Raw genomic sequence first — 19,356 nt, forward strand, 5'->3', positions numbered from 1 at the left:
TACTATGGAAGCTTGTTTCCGCCATAGAATAAAACATTTTAAAAGATAGTTGCGACTTTTTATATCACAATTGCGAGTTTACATCTCACAATTCTGCCTTTATTACTCAGAATTGCGTGAAATAAAGCCGCGATTGCGTGTTATAAAGTCAGAAATGCGTGAAATAAAGTCGCAATTGCTTTTTTTATTAATTTTTTTACCCCAGAATAGTTTCTATCTCACAATTCAATTCTGACTTTGTAACACGCAATTGCGACTTTATATCATGCAATTCTGCCTTTATATCTCTCAATTGCGTATTATAAAGTCAGAATGGCGAGATATAAACATGCAATTCTGTGAAAAAATAGTCAGAATTTCAAGCTATAGCCTATATCTCGCACTTTATATTACGCAATTTTGACTTAATAACTACAGTTGCGACTTTAGGCCTATATCACGCAATTCTGACTTTATAGCTAACCTGAGATAAAAAGTCAGAATTGTGAGATAAAAAAATCACAATTACATTTTATTATTTTTTACTCTGTGGCGGGAACATGCTCCAGTTGTCCTGCAATGCAAGTGATCGTGCCGGCGCCTTATTACATTGTCTGCTATATATTGCTTCTTATTTATTAAATACAGGCAATTGGTTGATAAAACTTTGATCAAAATTAAGATACAATTTATACGAAACGAAAATCTTTAAAAAAAAGTCTTTCTACAAAACAAAACTCAAGTGGTCAAAAAAATGTTTTACCCACTCCATGTCTCCAGAAATATTGCAGCGTCAGTGCTTATCATTAGCTTGTGAAAGTGTGAAAATAATTTCCAGTAAAGGACAATGTTGCAACAGTCGTTGTTTAGGTAAACGCGCACGTACAGTCTCTGAGTCATCGCTGCAACCAGGAGATGAAGGAAAGCTGAGATCCACATCACCTAGCACATCTTCGTCTCTGCCACCCGCTATAGTGCGACTATCGCTGCTAGCGCGACCAGCGCCGTTGCTAGGAGGGCGCCAGCGCCTCTGCCTATCCCATGAGTCCTAATAAATGCAATTCCAACTATTTCTGAAGTGCTTCTTTTATAAAGAACACCGCTTTTTCTTTTATCGGGAAACGCAGCCCAGGTATGATGCGTAATGGAGATTCCAAAGCGCTCTTCTTTGGTCAGAACCAAGGAGAGCGATCGCGGATAGGTCCGTCCTGACTCCATATGCACCGAAAATTTGTAACAATGCAACAAAATATTTAAAGAGCATCAAGCTATTAAAATCTAGCCTACGTACAGATATATTAGTCAGTAATTTTTATTAGGTTAAACAGTGATTGGATAACGTTTTTAATTTAAGGCCCACCCACAATTGGTCTGGCCCATCCAAACCTGGAATCCTGGCGCCGTGCCTGGCTCACACTAATTGCTCATACCGTATGCCTCTGGGCACAGAATGATTGCATTGGCGTTTGTTTGAAATGTAACATCTACAAAATAATCCTTGAATCATTTTTTATTTAAGGACATTCCCGTTTCGAATATGTGATTGTGTATTGTCAACAATATGCATAAACATTCTGCATTTCCATTTTATAGTGTGGATCACTCATTGCAACATTTAAACTGTTAAAGAATTCTAATTCTCATGTTAAAGAATCTGTTATCTGATAAAACAGGCCTACTTCATGCTGACCACTGACATGCTTTTAAAGCTACTGCCCCCAAACCCCCCTAGCAAGATTTTTTTTTTGGAACTTTTATTTAACCCTCTGGGGTCTGCAATCACGCCGGCGTGATCTGCTCGCTTTTTTTCTTATCAGTGCAAAAGAGACTCAAATAACTCAGTCGATTTTTGTCATACAGGCAAATGTTATACATCAATCGATCCTGTTAAGTTTCTATTTTTTTTGTGGATACTCACAATAAAAACAAAGTGTTGTGCTTTTCACCAAATAAAGAAAAACAAACATGATGCGAGTTCTGCGTTCTCTCTGTCAGTGCAGTCCATTCTGAAACGCGTCCTAAGATTAACTGTAACTCCGCGATTACTTGTCATACAGGCACGAGAGATTTCTTTATGAAGCTTGAATTCTCTTCTTTTAAATGAAGTAATTTATATAAAAAACAAATATTCTCAGTTTATGCAATCTGTATGAAAAGAGAGTGCTGTCAGTATTTTTTTCCCCAGCTCATTACACTTCATTACGCGTTAATCTGACACGCCCACGGAGGACGCGCGCTATTCAAACGCAAATGTCGAGGCAAGCCATGACAATGCCCACATCAGCCGTTCCACCGCGGCGGTAAAATGTGTGGTGTATTTGCTGCCTTTTACCGCTAAGAGGCGCTACAATCATAGACTCTGAAAAGTGTTCGTTTATTCCGGTTTATTCTCTCTAATGTGTAATCTGCTGCCGCACCGCGCTGATTCAGAGCGATTGAAAGCTGGTAGCAGAAGAATTCAACAAGTGAAACGTGGTTAAAATAATTCATAATCACAATACTGAAATTAGGCTACTGAAATGTAATTGAATAAATAATGAAAACATTTCAACATAAAACATTGCAATAAAAACATTTAGGCTACATGAATGAGGCTTTACAACTTAAACAGCGTACAGACGATAGCTCAGTGATCAACACAACAACACGAGCTTCGAGGAGCTTCAAACGACCCGAGATCGAATCTCAATGTAGCATAGGCCTACATGTTGTTAACCGATGTTGTCCTACAGCGTTTATATTTTCCCACCTTGATGCTTAAATAGTAACTGTTTATAACTGTTTACTTATTTAAAGTCAAGAGTTTTGTTTGATTATCATTACAACATAAATTTGCTACATTCCTGTAGAACCGCAGCCGCTGCACAAACGACAAAAACTGAAGAAGGAAGATTCTCAGCCGATTGCGTCAGAAAATGAAAATGAAGAAGCTCGTCTTTAGTCTGCTAAATTATTGTGTAATGTAAAAGAACACTAAAATTACTTAAGTTTGAAACCAAGTTCGAACATTTCAAGGTTTAAATAAAGTGTCGGGACAGTTTTTTTTATTTAAAACAGGGTTGCATCGGGTTTAGAGTTTATTTCTTTTGCGATGCAAAATAGGAAAACACTAGGCTAATCTTATTATTGCGACATTTTAAATTTGTATTGCCAAAGAAATTACAGCTAAATTAAACAATTAAAACAGTACAAAACGAAAATTGTCCAAAGAAACATAATTAAATTAAAAACATGCGTTTTTCTTTGCCTCTCTCGCGCTGGAACTCTTTTTAACAAATTTATGTAGTCTCCCTCGGTGCGCATGCATGATATGATCAATGCATGATAATTATTTAGCCTTTAATTGTTGCTTCAAAGACACAGCATGCCTTGTTGAATTCACCTTACAATAACTTCAATTGAAATTTTGTGTGAAAAAAAATTTAAAATAGGCTACAATAAATAAACTACAATATTTATAATTTAATAAGATATGGGGCCTACATTTGGACACAGATTTATCCTTACAATAATTTTGCCTGCTCATCAGGCTGGCTATCCGACACTCTCCATATGAAAGAGGAACATTAACACCTTTGTCCAGCAACTGTCCCTCCAACCCCCCACAGGCTATCGGAGTCTGAGGCTGACTTAACACAAAGAGAAGTCGCAATTCACACTTAAATCGCTATTCTAGACAGTGTTGATAATGAAGGAATTAAATGATTTAAGTTACATGTAGCCTAGTGATATTTCTGTCATAAAAGTTTATTACTAAATATTTCATTATTTCAATAATTGATGAAATAAAACTGGTTTGGGCCAGCTTTTTCCAAGCAAAACTAAATATAATCTGAAAAAACGCTTGTTAATTTGTTGTCATGAACAAAATGTTCAACTTAATATTAAAGTCTACAGGGATCTTTGGATCCTTACAACCAGGCATGCAATTTGTGAATTAAGTTTTTATTTTATTTTGTATTCAAATAAATATCGAAACACGGTGCTTCGTGGTAATGCTGCTAAATTAAATAACATTTATAGAATAAATATGAACTTAAATGAAACAATATCGCAACATTTCGACAAATACATTATTATGTTTTTACATTTTAATTCAGGGCGATTTAGCCTACATTTAATTAGAGCGAGATTTTCACCCATGTCTTGTCATTTTCTCATTGGGAAGCGCATGTTTGAGTAGATCCTCTGTACCTCTCGTTTTCATATGGATTAGCCATAATCAGATAACATTTATTAGCCTAAATATTTAGACATTTAAATTCTTTAGACATAGCCGATTTCTTATCGTGACTGAGCTGAAGTGGCTTTCGGTTCATTTTTGTGACGCGCAGTTCCCGGAGACAGAGAGGACAGATAGCCTATACTGTTTTTGTCGTTAGCCTAATATGAATACAAGTTTACAGTTTTGATCGATGTAAGCTACTCTACTCTTATCTGTATGACCAAAAAATTACGGAGTCGCCTATTAAGTTATTTTAGCTGTAATAATGAGATAAATAAATTAATCTAAATGAACGCGCCGCCGCGTTTGTCGAACACTAACTCACGATGCCAGAATAAAACCCGACTTTAGAAAAATGCATAGGGCCACTCGGCGTGGTGTGCCAAAACACTTAATTATAAACTTCAATATTTCATTCAAAATAATCTCAACACGCTTTGTGAAATTTTGAAAAGCCGTGCATGCATTCAGGCCACTGGAACTAATGAACAACTGAAACGCTGGCTTTGATTTTATTGTTTGTCGTTTAAACGTGCCTGTTGCATATCTCTATTTTATATATTTGATATTGGTGAAGTAGCCTATAGCAGGGGTTTTCAAATTGGGTGAACATGAGCCTCCCCTTACAGTAGGTAAGGACAGCCGAGCCCCCCCCCCCCCCCCTTCCCCAAAATCCCGACCGCCGGCACTAACCCACACACGCCTCTGCAGTAAATGCCATATTTTGTGTGTTCCAGGCAATGATTAGTTTCAATAAAAACTGATAAATTTAGATTTTTTTTTTAATATTTTAAAATATTGTATTTGAAGACATTTTATTTCCACGACCTTTTTAAAAGTGCATTCATAAACGATTCTTTGCAACAGCAAATCATTTCCAACTTCATGCAGACCTAATTGAGGCTACTTTTAAAATTGAACATTGAACATCAGTAGTCCTAACCACAAGTTAACAAAACATGCTTAACATGTGTAATCGGCGCCAACGCTGACGACACCCGATGGCTGAAACTGCACAGACGGACTTATCTTCAGTGGAACCATTTATTTTCAAGTATTATGGCTGTATGTTAATGCCATCTTTTTATGAATGAAGGCCAGTATCACTGATATTAATATAGCTACTGATGTCTCCATGAAAATGATTTTTCCCCAAATTTTAAACATTTATTAGGCTTCAAAAAATATAACAATTTTTTATTTAAGTTAACTTAAAACAATCCTCACTTAAACCCATAATAAATGTCATATTTACCTGTGCCTTTCCTGTCTAACAGGTATGAAATATACAGAAATTGAATAAGGTTATAAAACAGTCCGCACTGCATAAATTATAAATGAAATATAGATTAATCCTTATTAAAGCTACAAGTGTTCTTTAGTCAAGAACAGGGAGTCATTTTCTCTGTTCCCTTTGCTCTTTGGTTAACTTTACTGACAGAGAGAATTGTGGCTCCTATCACTTTAAGATCTGCAGACAGGATCTCAAGCATCTCATTCTCACTTTTACTTCCATTTAAGATTTTATTTAATTAATTTAAGACTGGTATTGTGAGGATATTCGACAAAGAGAACATTTTGGCATAAATGTGTGTGTTATTGTTCGTTCAAGCGCGAAAGAGAACTCGATACTGGCGCGCGTCTTTCTGTGAGTCGTGTGTGTGTGTGTGTGTGTGTGTGTCAGGAGGACATTCAATGACAGCGCGTTCTCTTTTGTCTTGTCGCGCATGAATGGTTTAAGAGCATTTGCGCGAATAAGAGCGTGATCATATAACCCTAGCTAAAGGATGACAGAAAGAACGAATGCTGCGTTAAATACTTTAACACGTTGAAGCTGGGCAAAAATTAATCGCATGCGTCAACGTTGACAGCACTACTTGTCATACATTACTGACAGAAAAATGCTGCGGTTTAAAGTGGATTCGTTTTCATGGTAGGCCTACACAGAATGTTTTTAGTAAGCTACACAGGATGTTCTACAATAAATATTTAGCTAACGTTAACAGTCTGAAGTTGCAGCAATGTATGTTAATCTTTCTTCGCATGTCGCGCCTCCCCTGTGGCTCTTTGGCGCCCCCCAGGGGAGGCGCGCCTCACCTATTGAAAACCGCTGGCCTATAGCATTGATTAGCTGTGGAGGGAGGGGTGTGGGGATTAAAATAGTTCAGCAGAAGCAGGGATGTTTAGACCAGAAGGAAATCCCAGTCCCCCCTGGCAAATCACACTTTACTTAAAACCATGTTTTTAAAAACTCTAGGTTGTAGGGAACAGACCTCTCTGCCATGCGCGCGCACGGTTTGGAGCACAATATCTGTCTTGCATGCACGCTCGCTCTAGATAGATTACGGGATATTTTAACTAATTCGCGGTATAACTAGTCGATCACGAGTGGCTCAACAGGTAGATCTATAGATAAACTATATCTTTCAGGAATTTGACCGACCGGGTTGACACTTCAGCGTGAGAAATCGGGGGTGTGGCGTGAGAGCCTGGAATAAAAAAAATATATATATATATAGCCTATATAAAAAAAAACTGTATGGTGTAACAGAGTTTTAGAGCTAGACAAATCTCTCTGCAATAATAAATATAAAATTTACAGCAGACCATGTATGTGCGGGATTTGAACCTGCGTCATCTTGATGATGAACCATCAGTTCTACCGCTCGGCTATGAATTTTGTTACTGAGAAATATCCAAACGTTTGATTCTCACATGAGCGAGAAAACGTTTTGTCTTTAGCCTGTGAGTGTAGGCCTACTTTAGCCTTTTACAGTTTTAAAAGATTATATCTTATCTGTATGACCAACAATTTGTATAGGCTTATTTGGAAATTACCATAACTTGTAGTATTTCATCTTTAGGCTACTGTTAATAGACATTAGCCCCACTTACGTTTTGCTAAATGTCCCTTTGCGCCACCTGGCGGTCATTTCGCGTACGACTTTGAAATGAGACTGGTTTATTTTTACCGCGGTGGATGGCTAAAAATGGTTTGTGGATGGCTAAAAGGTGTGACTAAAAATGTGCTTTTGGCTTTCATTTATATTTTGATTGTTTGTATATATATATATATATATATGTATATATATATATATATACTAATGAGCCTTTCATTCAGGGGTGTCACACAAGAAAGAATGCAAGGACAATATATATATAAATAAATAAATATTTATATACACACACACACACACACACACACACACATATATATATATATATATATATATATATATATATATATGTGTGTGTGTGTATATAAATATTTATTTATTTATATATATATTGTCCTTGCATTCTTTCTTGTGTGACACCCCTGAATGAAAGGCTCATTAGTATGCAGTCTGCTCAGGTGAGAACTGCCTAATTATTCATGAGGGGGTTGGGCCGATCCGCCCATCCGCATATTGCCTTTGCAAACAAAAAAATGTTTTTCACAATTTAAAACAATCTATTGTTTTATGTGAATGATTAGGCAGAATGATTTTCAGATCAATTTGAAGCAAATACTCTAGGCGACAACATCCCCTAGTCAAAAGTCTTGTGGACAGATATTTAGTATGTTATTTGTGGCCTTATATTAGAAACTTTATTTTTTATTTTTTTCAATAACCACGCATAAACAATATTCTCTCAAAAATACAAACATGTACATACATGTTGCTCACATATTATGGTAGCCCTGTGTGTGCTATATAGAGTGTAATTTCACCTGTGCCATTAACATGTTTATAAGCAACTGAAAAAAGCACAAATGTCAGAGCATGCCAAAACATCTCAAGGACCCCGAAAACACCTCAGACCCCAGAGGGTTAAATCAAACAACAAACTGCCAAAGAAATTGGCCCTGATTCTTTTAAATCAACATTTTTTCGTGTTTTAAAAGATATTTGCCAACCAATATTTTCAAACATGTTCAATTTCATACATTTCCCGAGGGTGAAATCCGTTGCTGTCTGTTAACATTAAAGGTAAAAAAAAAAGTGAATTGTAAAGTATTTCTCTTTGTTTAAAGGGGTCATATAATGGTACATGCACTTTTACAAGTTGATTGTACTGAAATGTGTGTTGGCAGTGCCTGTACACAACCATCATATAATGATAAAAATCCATCCAGTGTTTTTGTTTTAATCTCCTTATATGTTTTCCCCTGCCTCAAATTGAGCCGTTCGTTTTAGTGACGTCAATAAAACGGACGCCCCTCCCGCGATTGTTGATTGACAGCTTGTGATTCAACACAGACCCGCCCTCGCTCGTCCTGTCAATCATAGTCCGCGCGGACCGGCGCGGTCAGTGTTGCCAACTTAGCGCCTTTGTCGCTATTTTTAGCGACTTTTCAGACCCCTTTAGCGAAATTTTTTTTAAAAAGCGACTAGCGACAATTTTAGCGACTTTTTGGACAAACCTCAGTAACCTCCAAATGTTGTCAGTACTGTCCTGCGAGCGCGAGGTCTTGCTTTCTCCCTGTCGTCACTCTCTCTAGCTGCGTCTCCCCTGTTCAGTGAATGGCTGAGAGGAGCGCACGGCCGCTGACAGACGCGAATGAGCAGTGTTTTTCCACGGACTTATCACTTATCTGCTTCTCTTTTAGTTTGACCATTTAAATTTAATTTCTTTTATTGTGCTTATTACTTGTAACACTATCACAGAGCTTAGTTAATCCGGTTCCCTAACTCTCTCAATTCAGATAATGTTCCACATAGGCCTATACAAAATGTAATCATTCACTATAGCTACTCGTTCAATTGTCTGACAACAACAAAAATAGGAAATGAGAACAGCTTTATTTGACATTCGGCTATATTATATTGAATAGAGCATTAATTTAGAGAGAAAACGCACTAGGCTGACAGAACGCAAGTAAGGCGCGATGACGTCATTAATATGCTAATTGACGTATGACGTCATCTAGCGACATTTAGCGACTTTTAGGGAAGGCCTTAGCTACTTTCCTTTGAAAATAGTTGGCAACACTGGGCGCGGTCATTGTTGATATGCTGGAGCTCTGTCTATGAGCAGAATGGCGTCTAAGCGATTGTGGTGTTCTGTTCTTGGGTGCAATAACGAACACAGCAGTCATTTTAATGTTCCTAAATCCGAACCGCTGAAGACGCAGTGGCTGAGTTTGTTTTCGAAGGGAATATTCCCCACGAGCAACGTCAATGCTCTCATGTTTGCCGAATCATTTCTCAGTGGACTGCTTTATAAACGAGGATCAGTGTAAAGCTGGTTTTGCTGAGAAGCTGCACCTTAATAAAGGATCGGAACCTATTCGTCTTCCTGCTGAACCTTCAGAAGAACTAAAGTGAGTGTAACGTTTTATTAATCTTTATATTAATATTTATATAATCTTTGCAAATCGCCAGCTGCACGCTTCACGATGAATGCGTCGGTTTACACTCAGGGTACATTACAGCATGTTTTCTATGTACAATGTTCTCAATATAATTCATAATCCCACGTTTATAATGAACAACGCGTGGTTATTGTGTTATTGTGTTACAATCGGTGTACGCACAGAACAGAGAGGCGGAGTGAGCAAAGCTCATTATCATTTAAAGTCATATGCACTGAAACGGCGTGCTGAAAACAGAGCTGATTTTGACCAGGTAAAATAAGTGTTTTCTTACAATACTAATGAGAATTTTTAATTAAAGTATATTACAAACTTTTAATTTAGACCCTAAAGAATCATATTAGCTTGTACAAAAATGGCATTATATGACCCCTTTAAATATGTATTCAACCCCACCTTACACATTAATACTGGAAAAAGAGCCTCTTTGGTGTAAAAACACATTAAGTCATTTTACGGCGCGATTTTGAATGATGACCATTCACCGTAAATAAGGGCTCCCTCCCTATAAAAGCCAATTTAACCACTGCTTCTACATAGTATGAGTGTGTAGTATGAATGTAATCTGTGCGTACTACTTTTGCCATGATGTCATTATCACGTGGCCTACAGCGTCATTGCGTCATTCTTAATATTCATGAGCGCCTTTTCCTCAAAACTGCTGCCTGATTCATTTACTGCAACTGCAAGTCATCCGCTTCTTCCCGAAACATCTTTACACGGTCAGTCAGAGAGTCATTTTCCTCTTATTTACTGACTGAGTCGATCGCTGAGGATTTATAAAAGCAGTAAGACTTGATTCCTGTTTACCTTCACTTCCTGTTTAGTTTCACTTTGTAAAGGCAAAGGTTTTTAGTTTCTTATGAACTATTTTTTAAATTCCAGTTAGCACCTTTAAAATGGTAAAGATTTACTATTATTCTTTTAGTCGTGTGTGTTTACGATATTTCTGTACTGATACACACTTGTACACAGCGGCTCTTGCAGCTGATTATATGTAACGTAACAACGTTAGAGGAATGTCGAATCAGACACATGAAATATAATGAAAGCTGATTTGTTCCTCAGAGAGCCAGAATGGTGAACTGCTGTGGTCTCGTGTCGGAGAAAAATGTGCCAGGTAAAAACTCTCCACTTCCTCATTATAATCAGCTTTAACTCTTTATATTGTGTATAATTCTTATTAATTACAAACAAGGGGTTACATTTGGATTAATTATTATTATTTAAGACAGCATGTTAGAAAAAATACATACATGTACATTCTTGTGCTGCGTTTATAAGCTGGTGTAATATGAGAATGTGCTGTTTCTTTTTTTTATTCATACCACAAATATAAGTGTCTTTATACAGTGGAAATCTAAAAATGTGTATTTTCTTCAAAGGCAAATAAAATTATATCTTCATTTTAAATGAACAGCATATTTAATCTGTCTGTCAATTTGAAAAATGTTTTTTGGGGTCTATAAAAGTTAAATAAACATTTAATGATCTATAAGCCTTTCACATATTTCTACACTTATTAAAACTATTCTGTCAGTACACCATAGTTAAACAAATGAAGTAAATCACTGTATTTCCATTCAAATGGAAGGAAACTGAAAGGCTTAAAGATCCTGTTGCTTCATCTAGTGTACAACATTAATATCACAGATTAATGTTTCATTTTAAATGGCTGATCGTTTATGCTGTTCATCATCAGGGCTGGACTGGGACAAAAAATCGGCCCGGGCATTTTGGCCCAGACTGGCCCACTATATAACACAACCGAACTTTGCACGCCCTTGAATATGTATACCACCTCCTATTAAAACCACTAATGCCATAAGTGAATAGGAGTGAGTAAGAGTTAACCGATGAAAATAACTACTAAGTTGAACAATACTCCACAGTGATGAATCCTAAAGAAAGCTATAAGCTGGGATAGCAATACCGTTTTCTCACACAGGTTTTTGTGAAATCCCTGGTGAGTGCACCTCTGTCCCTCTAGGGGGGTTCGGGGGCATGCTCCCCCGTAAGAAAAATTTTGTGCTTTTTAATGTTAAATTCATCAATCTGGTGCACTTTGAGAGTTAAAAATAAAGAGCTCCAACCCATATTCAGTGTGCAAATTGAACAAAGAAAAACTCAAAACTCTTTTAGTTGTGATATAGTGTCTGTCTACATTACACTACTACATAATAATAGTTATAATATTAATCCCATGGCAGTAATAGCCATATGTTGTAAAACAAATGCACTGAAAAATAAAAGCAACTTTCATAATTAGTTTCGTACTAATTTCTATACAGAGATAAGCACATGATCTTTTATTTTGACGGAAACGGCATCGAGCTTTTATTTTGAAGAAAAATATGGTTTACAAACTCATTACTCATTATTGTCTCATTACAATTCTAATAAAAAATACGTAATCGTCAAATATGCAGATGTGTAAATAATGCGTACCGTAAGTGGGTTCCTACATAGACTAATGGTGTGTTCACACCCAACGCGAATTTAATTATTTGGGCGAGTAGATTACATACAAAGTCAATGCAAAGACGCGAATAGACGCATCATTCACGCCGGGCGTTGCGAATGACGCGAATTGGGCGACGCGTTTGCCGCGAATGTCTTCCGCGCAAGTTGAAAAATTTGAACTCGAGCGAATGTTCAAGCGTCTAATTAAACGCGATAGACGCGTATTTGACGCTCTATTCGCGTTCGGTGTGAACACACCATAAGTGTTGTGACAGTAGCCTAGTTCTGCTTACCACAGTTCTCTACACTCACTCATCTCTCTCCTTATCCTCCTCACTATCCTCACTCATCTCTCTCCTTATCCTCCTCACTATCCTCATCATCAGACACTTGAAGGGCCTGTGAAGTTTCTTTTTTCACGCTATTTCTCTGCACATTCCTTGCGTTTGTTCTCCATCGCTCTGACTATTTTGACAGATACACACTGACACTGCACGCTCACTCAGAGCTCAAAGGGGGGGGGGGGCGTTTAAAGATGTGATTGGACCACCCCAGTGTGAATCAAGAAAATAACCAATGGGCTGCTGATCTACGCGTTTCATCATGCGCCGGTCTGTGAGAAAAAGAAAAACCTACGCTGACTTTTTTTTTTGTCCAATGCATTACACCGGCACAAAGATCCCAGAGCCGCCAATTAAACAAAACTAAACGCAATGGGCCGCCGATATACGAGTTTTATGGGCCGTAAAAAAAAAAAAAAAAAAAAAAGTATGAGATGTATCGGCCCACAAAGCACGTCGGCCCACCGGGCAAATGCCCGGTATGCCCGATTGCCAGTCCAGCCCTGTTCATCATACATTTATGAAGCTGAGCATGTTTGCCTGAATGGAAACCCGCTACTCCAATGCACACAGATTCTTACAGCTATTAAGACATGAACTCAAAAAGAAAACGTGTTCCTTTAATGTAATACAAGAAGCCAATCAAAACGCGAGTTTCAGAGCGTTTAACACACACGTGTGTGTGTGTGTGTGATGAGTGTTGAGAGCAGCGAAAGCGTTTAACACACGTGTGTCTGACACAGACCTGTGTGTGTGTGTGTGATGCCAGTGTTTGGAGTGGGTGCTGCCAGTGTTGTTAGGAGCGGGTGCTGCCAGTGTTTGGAGCGGGTGCTGCCAGTGTTGTTAGGAGCGGGTGCTGCCAGTGTTGTTTGGAGCGGGTGCTGCCAGTGTTGTTAGGAGCGGGTGCTGCCAGTGTTGTTAGGAGCGGGTGCTGCCAGTGTTGTTTGGAGCGGGTGCTGCCAGTGTTGTTTGGAGCGGGTGCTGCCAGTGTTGTTTGGAGCGGGTGCTGCCAGTGTTGTTAGGAGCGGGTGCTGCCAGTGTTGTTAGGAGCGGGTGCTGCCAGTGTTGTTTGGAGCGGGTGCTGCCAGTGTTGTTTGGAGCGGGTGCTGCCAGTGTTTGGAGCGGGTGCTGCCAGTGTTTGGAGCGGGTGCTGCCAGTGTTGTTAGGAGCGGGTGCTGCCAGTGTTGTTAGGAGCGGGTGCTGCCAGTGTTGTTTGGAGCGGGTGCTGCCAGTGTTGTTAGGAGCGGGTGCTGCCAGTGTTGTTAGGAGCGGGTGCTGCCAGTGTTGTTAGGAGCGGGTGCTGCCAGTGTTGTTAGGAGCGGGTGCTGCCAGTGTTGTTAGGAGCGGGTGCTGCCAGTGTTGTTAGGAGCGGGTGCTGCCAGTGTTGTTAGGAGTGGGTGCTGCCAGTGTTGTTAGGAGCGGGTGCTGCCAGTGTTTGGAGCGGGTGCTGCCAGTGTTGTTAGGAGCGGGTGCTGCCAGTGTTGTTAGGAGCGGGTGCTGCCAGTGTTGTTAGGAGCGGGTGCTGCCAGTGTTGTTAGGAGCGGGTGCTGCCAGTGTTGTTTGGAGCGGGTGCTGCCAGTGTTGTTTGGAGCGGGTGCTGCCAGTGTTGTTAGGAGCGGGTGCTGCCAGTGTTGTTAGGAGCGGGTGCTGCCAGTGTTGTTAGGAGCGGGTGCTGCCAGTGTTGTTAGGAGCGGGTGCTGCCAGTGTTGTTAGGAGCGGGTGCTGCCAGTGTTGTTAGGAGCGGGTGCTGCCAGTGTTGTTAGGAGTGGGTGCTGCCAGTGTTGTTAGGAGCGGGTGCTGCCAGTGTTGTTAGGAGCGGGTGCTGCCAGTGTTGTTAGGAGCGGGTGCTGCCAGTGTTTGGAGCGGGTGCTGCCAGTGTTGTTTGGAGCGGGTGCTGCCAGTGTTGTTTGGAGCGGGTGCTGCCAGTGTTGTTAGGAGCGGGTGCTGCCAGTGTTGTTTGGAGCGGGTGCTGCCAGTGTTGTTTGGAGCGGGTGCTGCCAGTGTTGTTAGGAGCGGGTGCTGCCAGTGTTGTTAGGAGCGGGTGCTGCCAGTGTTGTTAGGAGCGGGTGCTGCCAGTGTTGTTAGGAGCGGGTGCTGCCAGTGTTGTTAGGAGCGGGTGCTGCCAGTGTTGTTAGGAGCGGGTGCTGCCAGTGTTGTTAGGAGCGGGTGCTGCCAGTGTTGTTAGGAGCGGGTGCTGCCAGTGTTGTTAGGAGCGGGTGCTGCCAGTGTTGTTAGGAGCGGGTGCTGCCAGTGTTGTTTGGAGCGGGTGCTGCCAGTGTTGTTAGGAGCGGGTTCTGCCAGTGTTGTTAGGAGCGGGTGCTGCCAGTGTTGTTAGGAGCGGGTGCTGCCAGTGTTGTTTGGAGCGGGTGCTGCCAGTGTTGTTTGGAGCGGGTGCTGCCAGTGTTGTTTGGAGCGGGTGCTGCCAGTGTTGTTTGGAGCGGGTGCTGCCAGTGTTGTTTGGAGCGGGTGCTGCCAGTGTTGTTTGGAGCGGGTGCTGCCAGTGTTGTTTGGAGCGGGTGCTGCCAGTGTTGTTAGGAGCGGGTGCTGCCAGTGTTGTTTGGAGCGGGTGCTGCCAGTGTTGTTTGGAGCGGGTGCTGCAAGTGTTGTTTGGAGCGGGTGCTGCAAGTGTTGTTAGGAGCGGGTGCTGCCAGTGTTGTTAGGAGCGGGTGCTGCCAGTGTTGTTAGGAGCGGGTGCTGCCAGTGTTGTTTGGAGCGGGTGCTGCCAGTGTTGTTAGGAGCGGGTGCTGCCAGTGTTGTTAGGAGCGGGTGCTGCCAGTGTTGTTAGGAGCGGGTGCTGCCAGTGTTGTTTGGAGCGGGTGCTGCCAGTGTTGTTTGGAGCGGGTGCTGCCAGTGTTGTTTGGAGCGGGTGCTGCCAGTGTTGTTTGGAGCGGGTGCTGCCAGTGTTGTTTGGAGCGGGTGCTGCCAGTGTTGTTAGGAGCGGGTGCTGCCAGTGTTGTTAGGAGCGGGTGCTGCCAGTGTTGTTTGGAGCGGGTGCTGCCAGTGTTGTTTGGAGCGGGTGCTGCAAGTGTTGTTTGGAGCGGGTGCTGCAAGTGTTGTTAGGAGCGGGTGCTGCCAGTGTTGTTAGGAGCGGGTGCTGCCAGTGTTGTTTGGAGCGGGTGCTGCCAGTGTTGTTAGGAGCGGGTGCTGCCAGTGTTGTTAGGAGCGGGTGCTGCCAGTGTTGTTAGGAGCGGGTGCTGCCAGTGTTGTTAGGAGCGGGTGCTGCCAGTGTTTGGAGCGGGTGCTGCCAGTGTTGTTTGGAGCGGGTGCTGCCAGTGTTGTTTGGAGCGGGTGCTGCCAGTGTTTGGAGCGGGTGCTGCCAGTGTTGTTTGGAGCGGGTGCTGCCAGTGTTGTTAGGAGCGGGTGCTGCCAGTGTTGTTAGGAGCGGGTGCTGCCAGTGTTGTTAGGAGCGGGTGCTGCCAGTGTTGTTAGGAGCGGGTGCTGCCAGTGTTGTTTGGAGCGGGTGCTGCCAGTGTTGTTAGGAGCGGGTGCTGCCAGTGTTGTTTGGAGCGGGTGCTGCCAGTGTTGTTTGGAGCGGGTGCTGCCAGTGTTGTTTGGAGCGGGTGCTGCCAGTGTTGTTAGGAGCGGGTGCTGCCAATGTTTGGAGCGGGTGCTGCCAGTGTTTGGAGTGGGTGCTGCTGTTTTTTTTTTTTTGTTGTTGTTTTTTATCAGGGACAATGCACAAAAAACATTAATCTAAGAAAGAAGAGATGTCATGTGCCAGGTTATAGCAAAAATGCTAATTTCTGCCTGCAGTCCCTGGACAGGTTGATGATATACTTACAAAATTTAAAAAATATGTACAGAATTATAATACACAGAAGCATCACTTCACTCACATCATAACACTCTCTACTACAGGAATCTATAACTTATTCATTCACAGATTACATCATTCGTATCGCAGTCATTCAGTGCGTACAGGTTTGCTTTGTTAATAACCACTGTTTGGTCAGGCGTGTAAATATGCTATAGTTAGTGCAAGAGATAATTTCATTTGGAAGAGTATTCCAAAGGCTCACTGCTTTATAAGAGAACGATTGTTGACCATATCTGGTTCTGCATCTTGGAACGCTGCACTCTCCTCTAACTGTCGACCGTGTGGTTCTAAAATTTCTCTCCGAATTTAGTGTCACAAATCTTCTTAAGGGAGGAGCAGCGATGTTATGAATAATTTTAAATAGAGAAGAAATTTGATTATATTTAATAAGGTTTTCAAAATTTAAAATGTTATATTTACTTAATACTTTACAATGATGGTAGTAGCGAGACTTTTTATCATGATTTTTTATAGCCCTTTTGTATAATGATTCAAGAAACTTAAGCGATGTTTTACACGCCTGAGACCAACTAGACATGCAATACAAAAGATGTGAAACAATCATAGTATTAAGGAATGTGTTTGATGTTTCCTTAGTTAATGAATTTCTAATATGTTTATAGTTCATCAAATTAAATTTAAATTTTTTACTGAGTTTTTTTGTTTTGTTTTTAAACCAAGCTTTGAGTCAAGTACTAAACCTAAATATTTTGTTTCATTTACATTTTTAATTTTTTGTCCATTTACTTGAATTTCTTGAGTTTGTTGTATTTTACGTTTATTTGAAAAAAACATTGAGACTGTTTTATCAACGTTCCTTGAGCGAAGTGAACTGAAGATGGCGCCGCTATGTTTGGCTTGCCACTTGCTTTTCTGTTTTTTCATGTTTGTTTTTGCTACCGTCTCGCCGATTATTGTTTATGATCGCACTACGCTGCTGGAATTGCGTTTTACAACAAATCACCTCCTAAATGCCCAATCCTTCAAACCACCACCGCCACTGTTGACATTAATTCCTTCTTACCTGAGACGCCCTATCTGTCTGCTATCAGGCAGTAAGCGTCGCAGAAGACGCGGTCGGAGAAGGGGGTTACATGTCAGGCTGAGGACTTTCCTGGATTCTCTGTCGTCGAGGACTGGAAATCAATCAGGACTTGGCAGTGCTAGAAGATCGTGGAAATGCTACCGATGGCTTCGGCCGGTTAACTCCAACACTGGCGTTCCATTTCCGTGTACCCGCCGCGTCAAAACATCTACCCGGGGTTGCGTCCAAAGAAACCTCCGTCCAATTCCTCGTGTGACATCGCCGCCTGTCAACTCGACCACGTTTCGCATGGCATTATGTAACACCAGATCGCTCAATAACAAAACATTTGTCCTCAATGATGTCATCTCCTCGTACAATCTGGATTTGTTTTTCCTCACCGAAACCTGGCTTCCCCCAGGTGACGTCAGTGCCTTTTCGGAACTCCTCCCCTCTGGCTATCTTTACCTAAACACCCCGCGGCAAACGGGTGGGGGCGGGGGGATAGCTACTACACACAGACAGTCCTTGATATGCCGCCAGCTGTCCACTAGAGGGTATTCCAGCTTTGAGTTACAAGCATTTGTGCTCACACTACCCTGTCCCATCTTATGTGCAGTAATCTACCGGCCACCAAAACTAAATAAGGATTTTTTAAATGAGTTTTCAGAGTTTCTGACAGAGTTTCTGGCAAAGTTTGATAATATTTTAATCTGTGGGGATTTTAACATTCACGTTTGTTGCCCATCTGATAAACCTGCTAATGATTTTAAGGCACTTTTAGATTCATTGGACCTTACCCAGTCCATATCCCGTCCCACTCATAGGTTGGGTCATACTCTTGACCTTATTATCTCTCGTGGGGTGATAGTGTCAACCTGTGAGGTTCTGGATTTTCCCATCTCTGACCACTCTCTCATACGGTTTGACATCTGTGCTGTTCCTCCTGCTCCCTCATCCACTGCCCCCCATCGTCGTCGCATTATTACTTCATCTACAGTCGATAACTTTGTTGCTGCCTTCTCTGTTTCTGACATCGTCTCCACTGCTGAACTGACATCGCCTCTATGTCCTGACCTTCTCCTCTCCTCCTTCCACACCATCTGCTCCCAGATTATGGACTCTGTTGCGCCCTACAAGGTAAAGACAACCAAAGGTCCATCCGACCCCTGGCTCAATGATTCAACTTGGGCCCTCAGGCGCCAGTGTAGACAGGCTGAGCGAAAATGGAAGAAGGATAGGCTGCAGGTGTCACTGGAGATGTTTAGAGACAGTCTTGCCACCTATCAGAGAGCAGTCAAGGAAGCTAAAGGACAGTACCTTTCTAATCTCATCAATAGCAATAGCCACCGCCCTGGTATCCTGTTTAGCACTATTAATTCTGTCATTAATCCGGTGTCTGTTGTTTTGAATGATGTATCAGAAAAAACATGCAATGCATTCAAACAACACTTTTTGGACAAGGTTTCGTCTGTTAGGCAAACTATCACACAAGCTCCTGCTGTTGTCTTTTCCTCCCGAGCGACGCAATGCATGCTGGAGAACTTTGATGCAGTTACTCTGGAGGACCTCAAAAAAGCTGTCCATGAGCTGAAGCCTACCACCTGTCCTCTAGACGCTGTTCCTGTCAGGATTTTGAAAGAGGCTATTGACTTCGTAGGTCCTTTTCTTGTCACCTTCATAAATAGCTGTCTAAGTTTGGGGACTGTTCCCACTGCTCTCAAACACGCTATTGTTAGACCGCTGCTCAAAAAACCCAACCTAGATTCCACCATACTGTCCAATTTTCGACCAATATCTCATCTGTCACTTCTGTCTAAGCTGATGGAGAAGCTTGTTTTCTCCCAGCTTCAGTCTCACCTACAACTGCACGTCATTAGTGATAAATTTCAGTCCGGTTTCAGGTCCAGACATAGCACTGAATCAGCGTTACTGAGGGTCCATGATGACATTCTTGGAGCTCTGGATAGTAAAAGCTCTGTGGTTTTGGTCCTACTGGACCTTACCGCTGCATTTGACACCATGGATCATTCCATCCTCATCTCCCGTCTTCAACATTTTGTTGGTTTGCAGGGCGCAGTGCTCAATTGGTTCTCCTCATATCTCACTAACAGAACTTTTTCAGTAATGCTCGACGACTTTTCCTCC

The 19,356-nt window shown here is 41.7% G+C and overlaps 1 protein-coding gene across 2 annotated transcripts in view; it reads left to right on the top strand.

The window, feature by feature from the left end:
• Nucleotides 1–10,159: 10,159 nt before the first annotated feature.
• LOC130090952 (von Willebrand factor A domain-containing protein 5A-like) overlaps nucleotides 10,160–19,356 on the top strand; it is a 41,737-nt gene continuing 32,540 nt past the window's right edge. Inside the window, exons 1-2 of one of the 2 annotated variants that reach the window (XM_056258597.1) lie at nucleotides 10,160–10,285; nucleotides 10,632–10,683. In XM_056258597.1, the coding sequence (XP_056114572.1) occupies nucleotides 10,641–10,683 (43 nt within the window). In that variant the 5' untranslated portion in view covers nucleotides 10,160–10,285; nucleotides 10,632–10,640. The remainder of the gene's footprint in view (nucleotides 10,286–10,631; nucleotides 10,684–19,356) is intronic. The other variant, XM_056258598.1, reaches the window with a different exon arrangement.

Source organism: Rhinichthys klamathensis, unplaced genomic scaffold (assembly GCF_029890125.1).
Source record: "Rhinichthys klamathensis goyatoka isolate OS25496 unplaced genomic scaffold, OSU_Roscu_1.1 h1tg000155l_1, whole genome shotgun sequence".
In the NCBI taxonomy this organism is placed as follows: domain Eukaryota; kingdom Metazoa; phylum Chordata; class Actinopteri; order Cypriniformes; family Leuciscidae; genus Rhinichthys; species Rhinichthys klamathensis.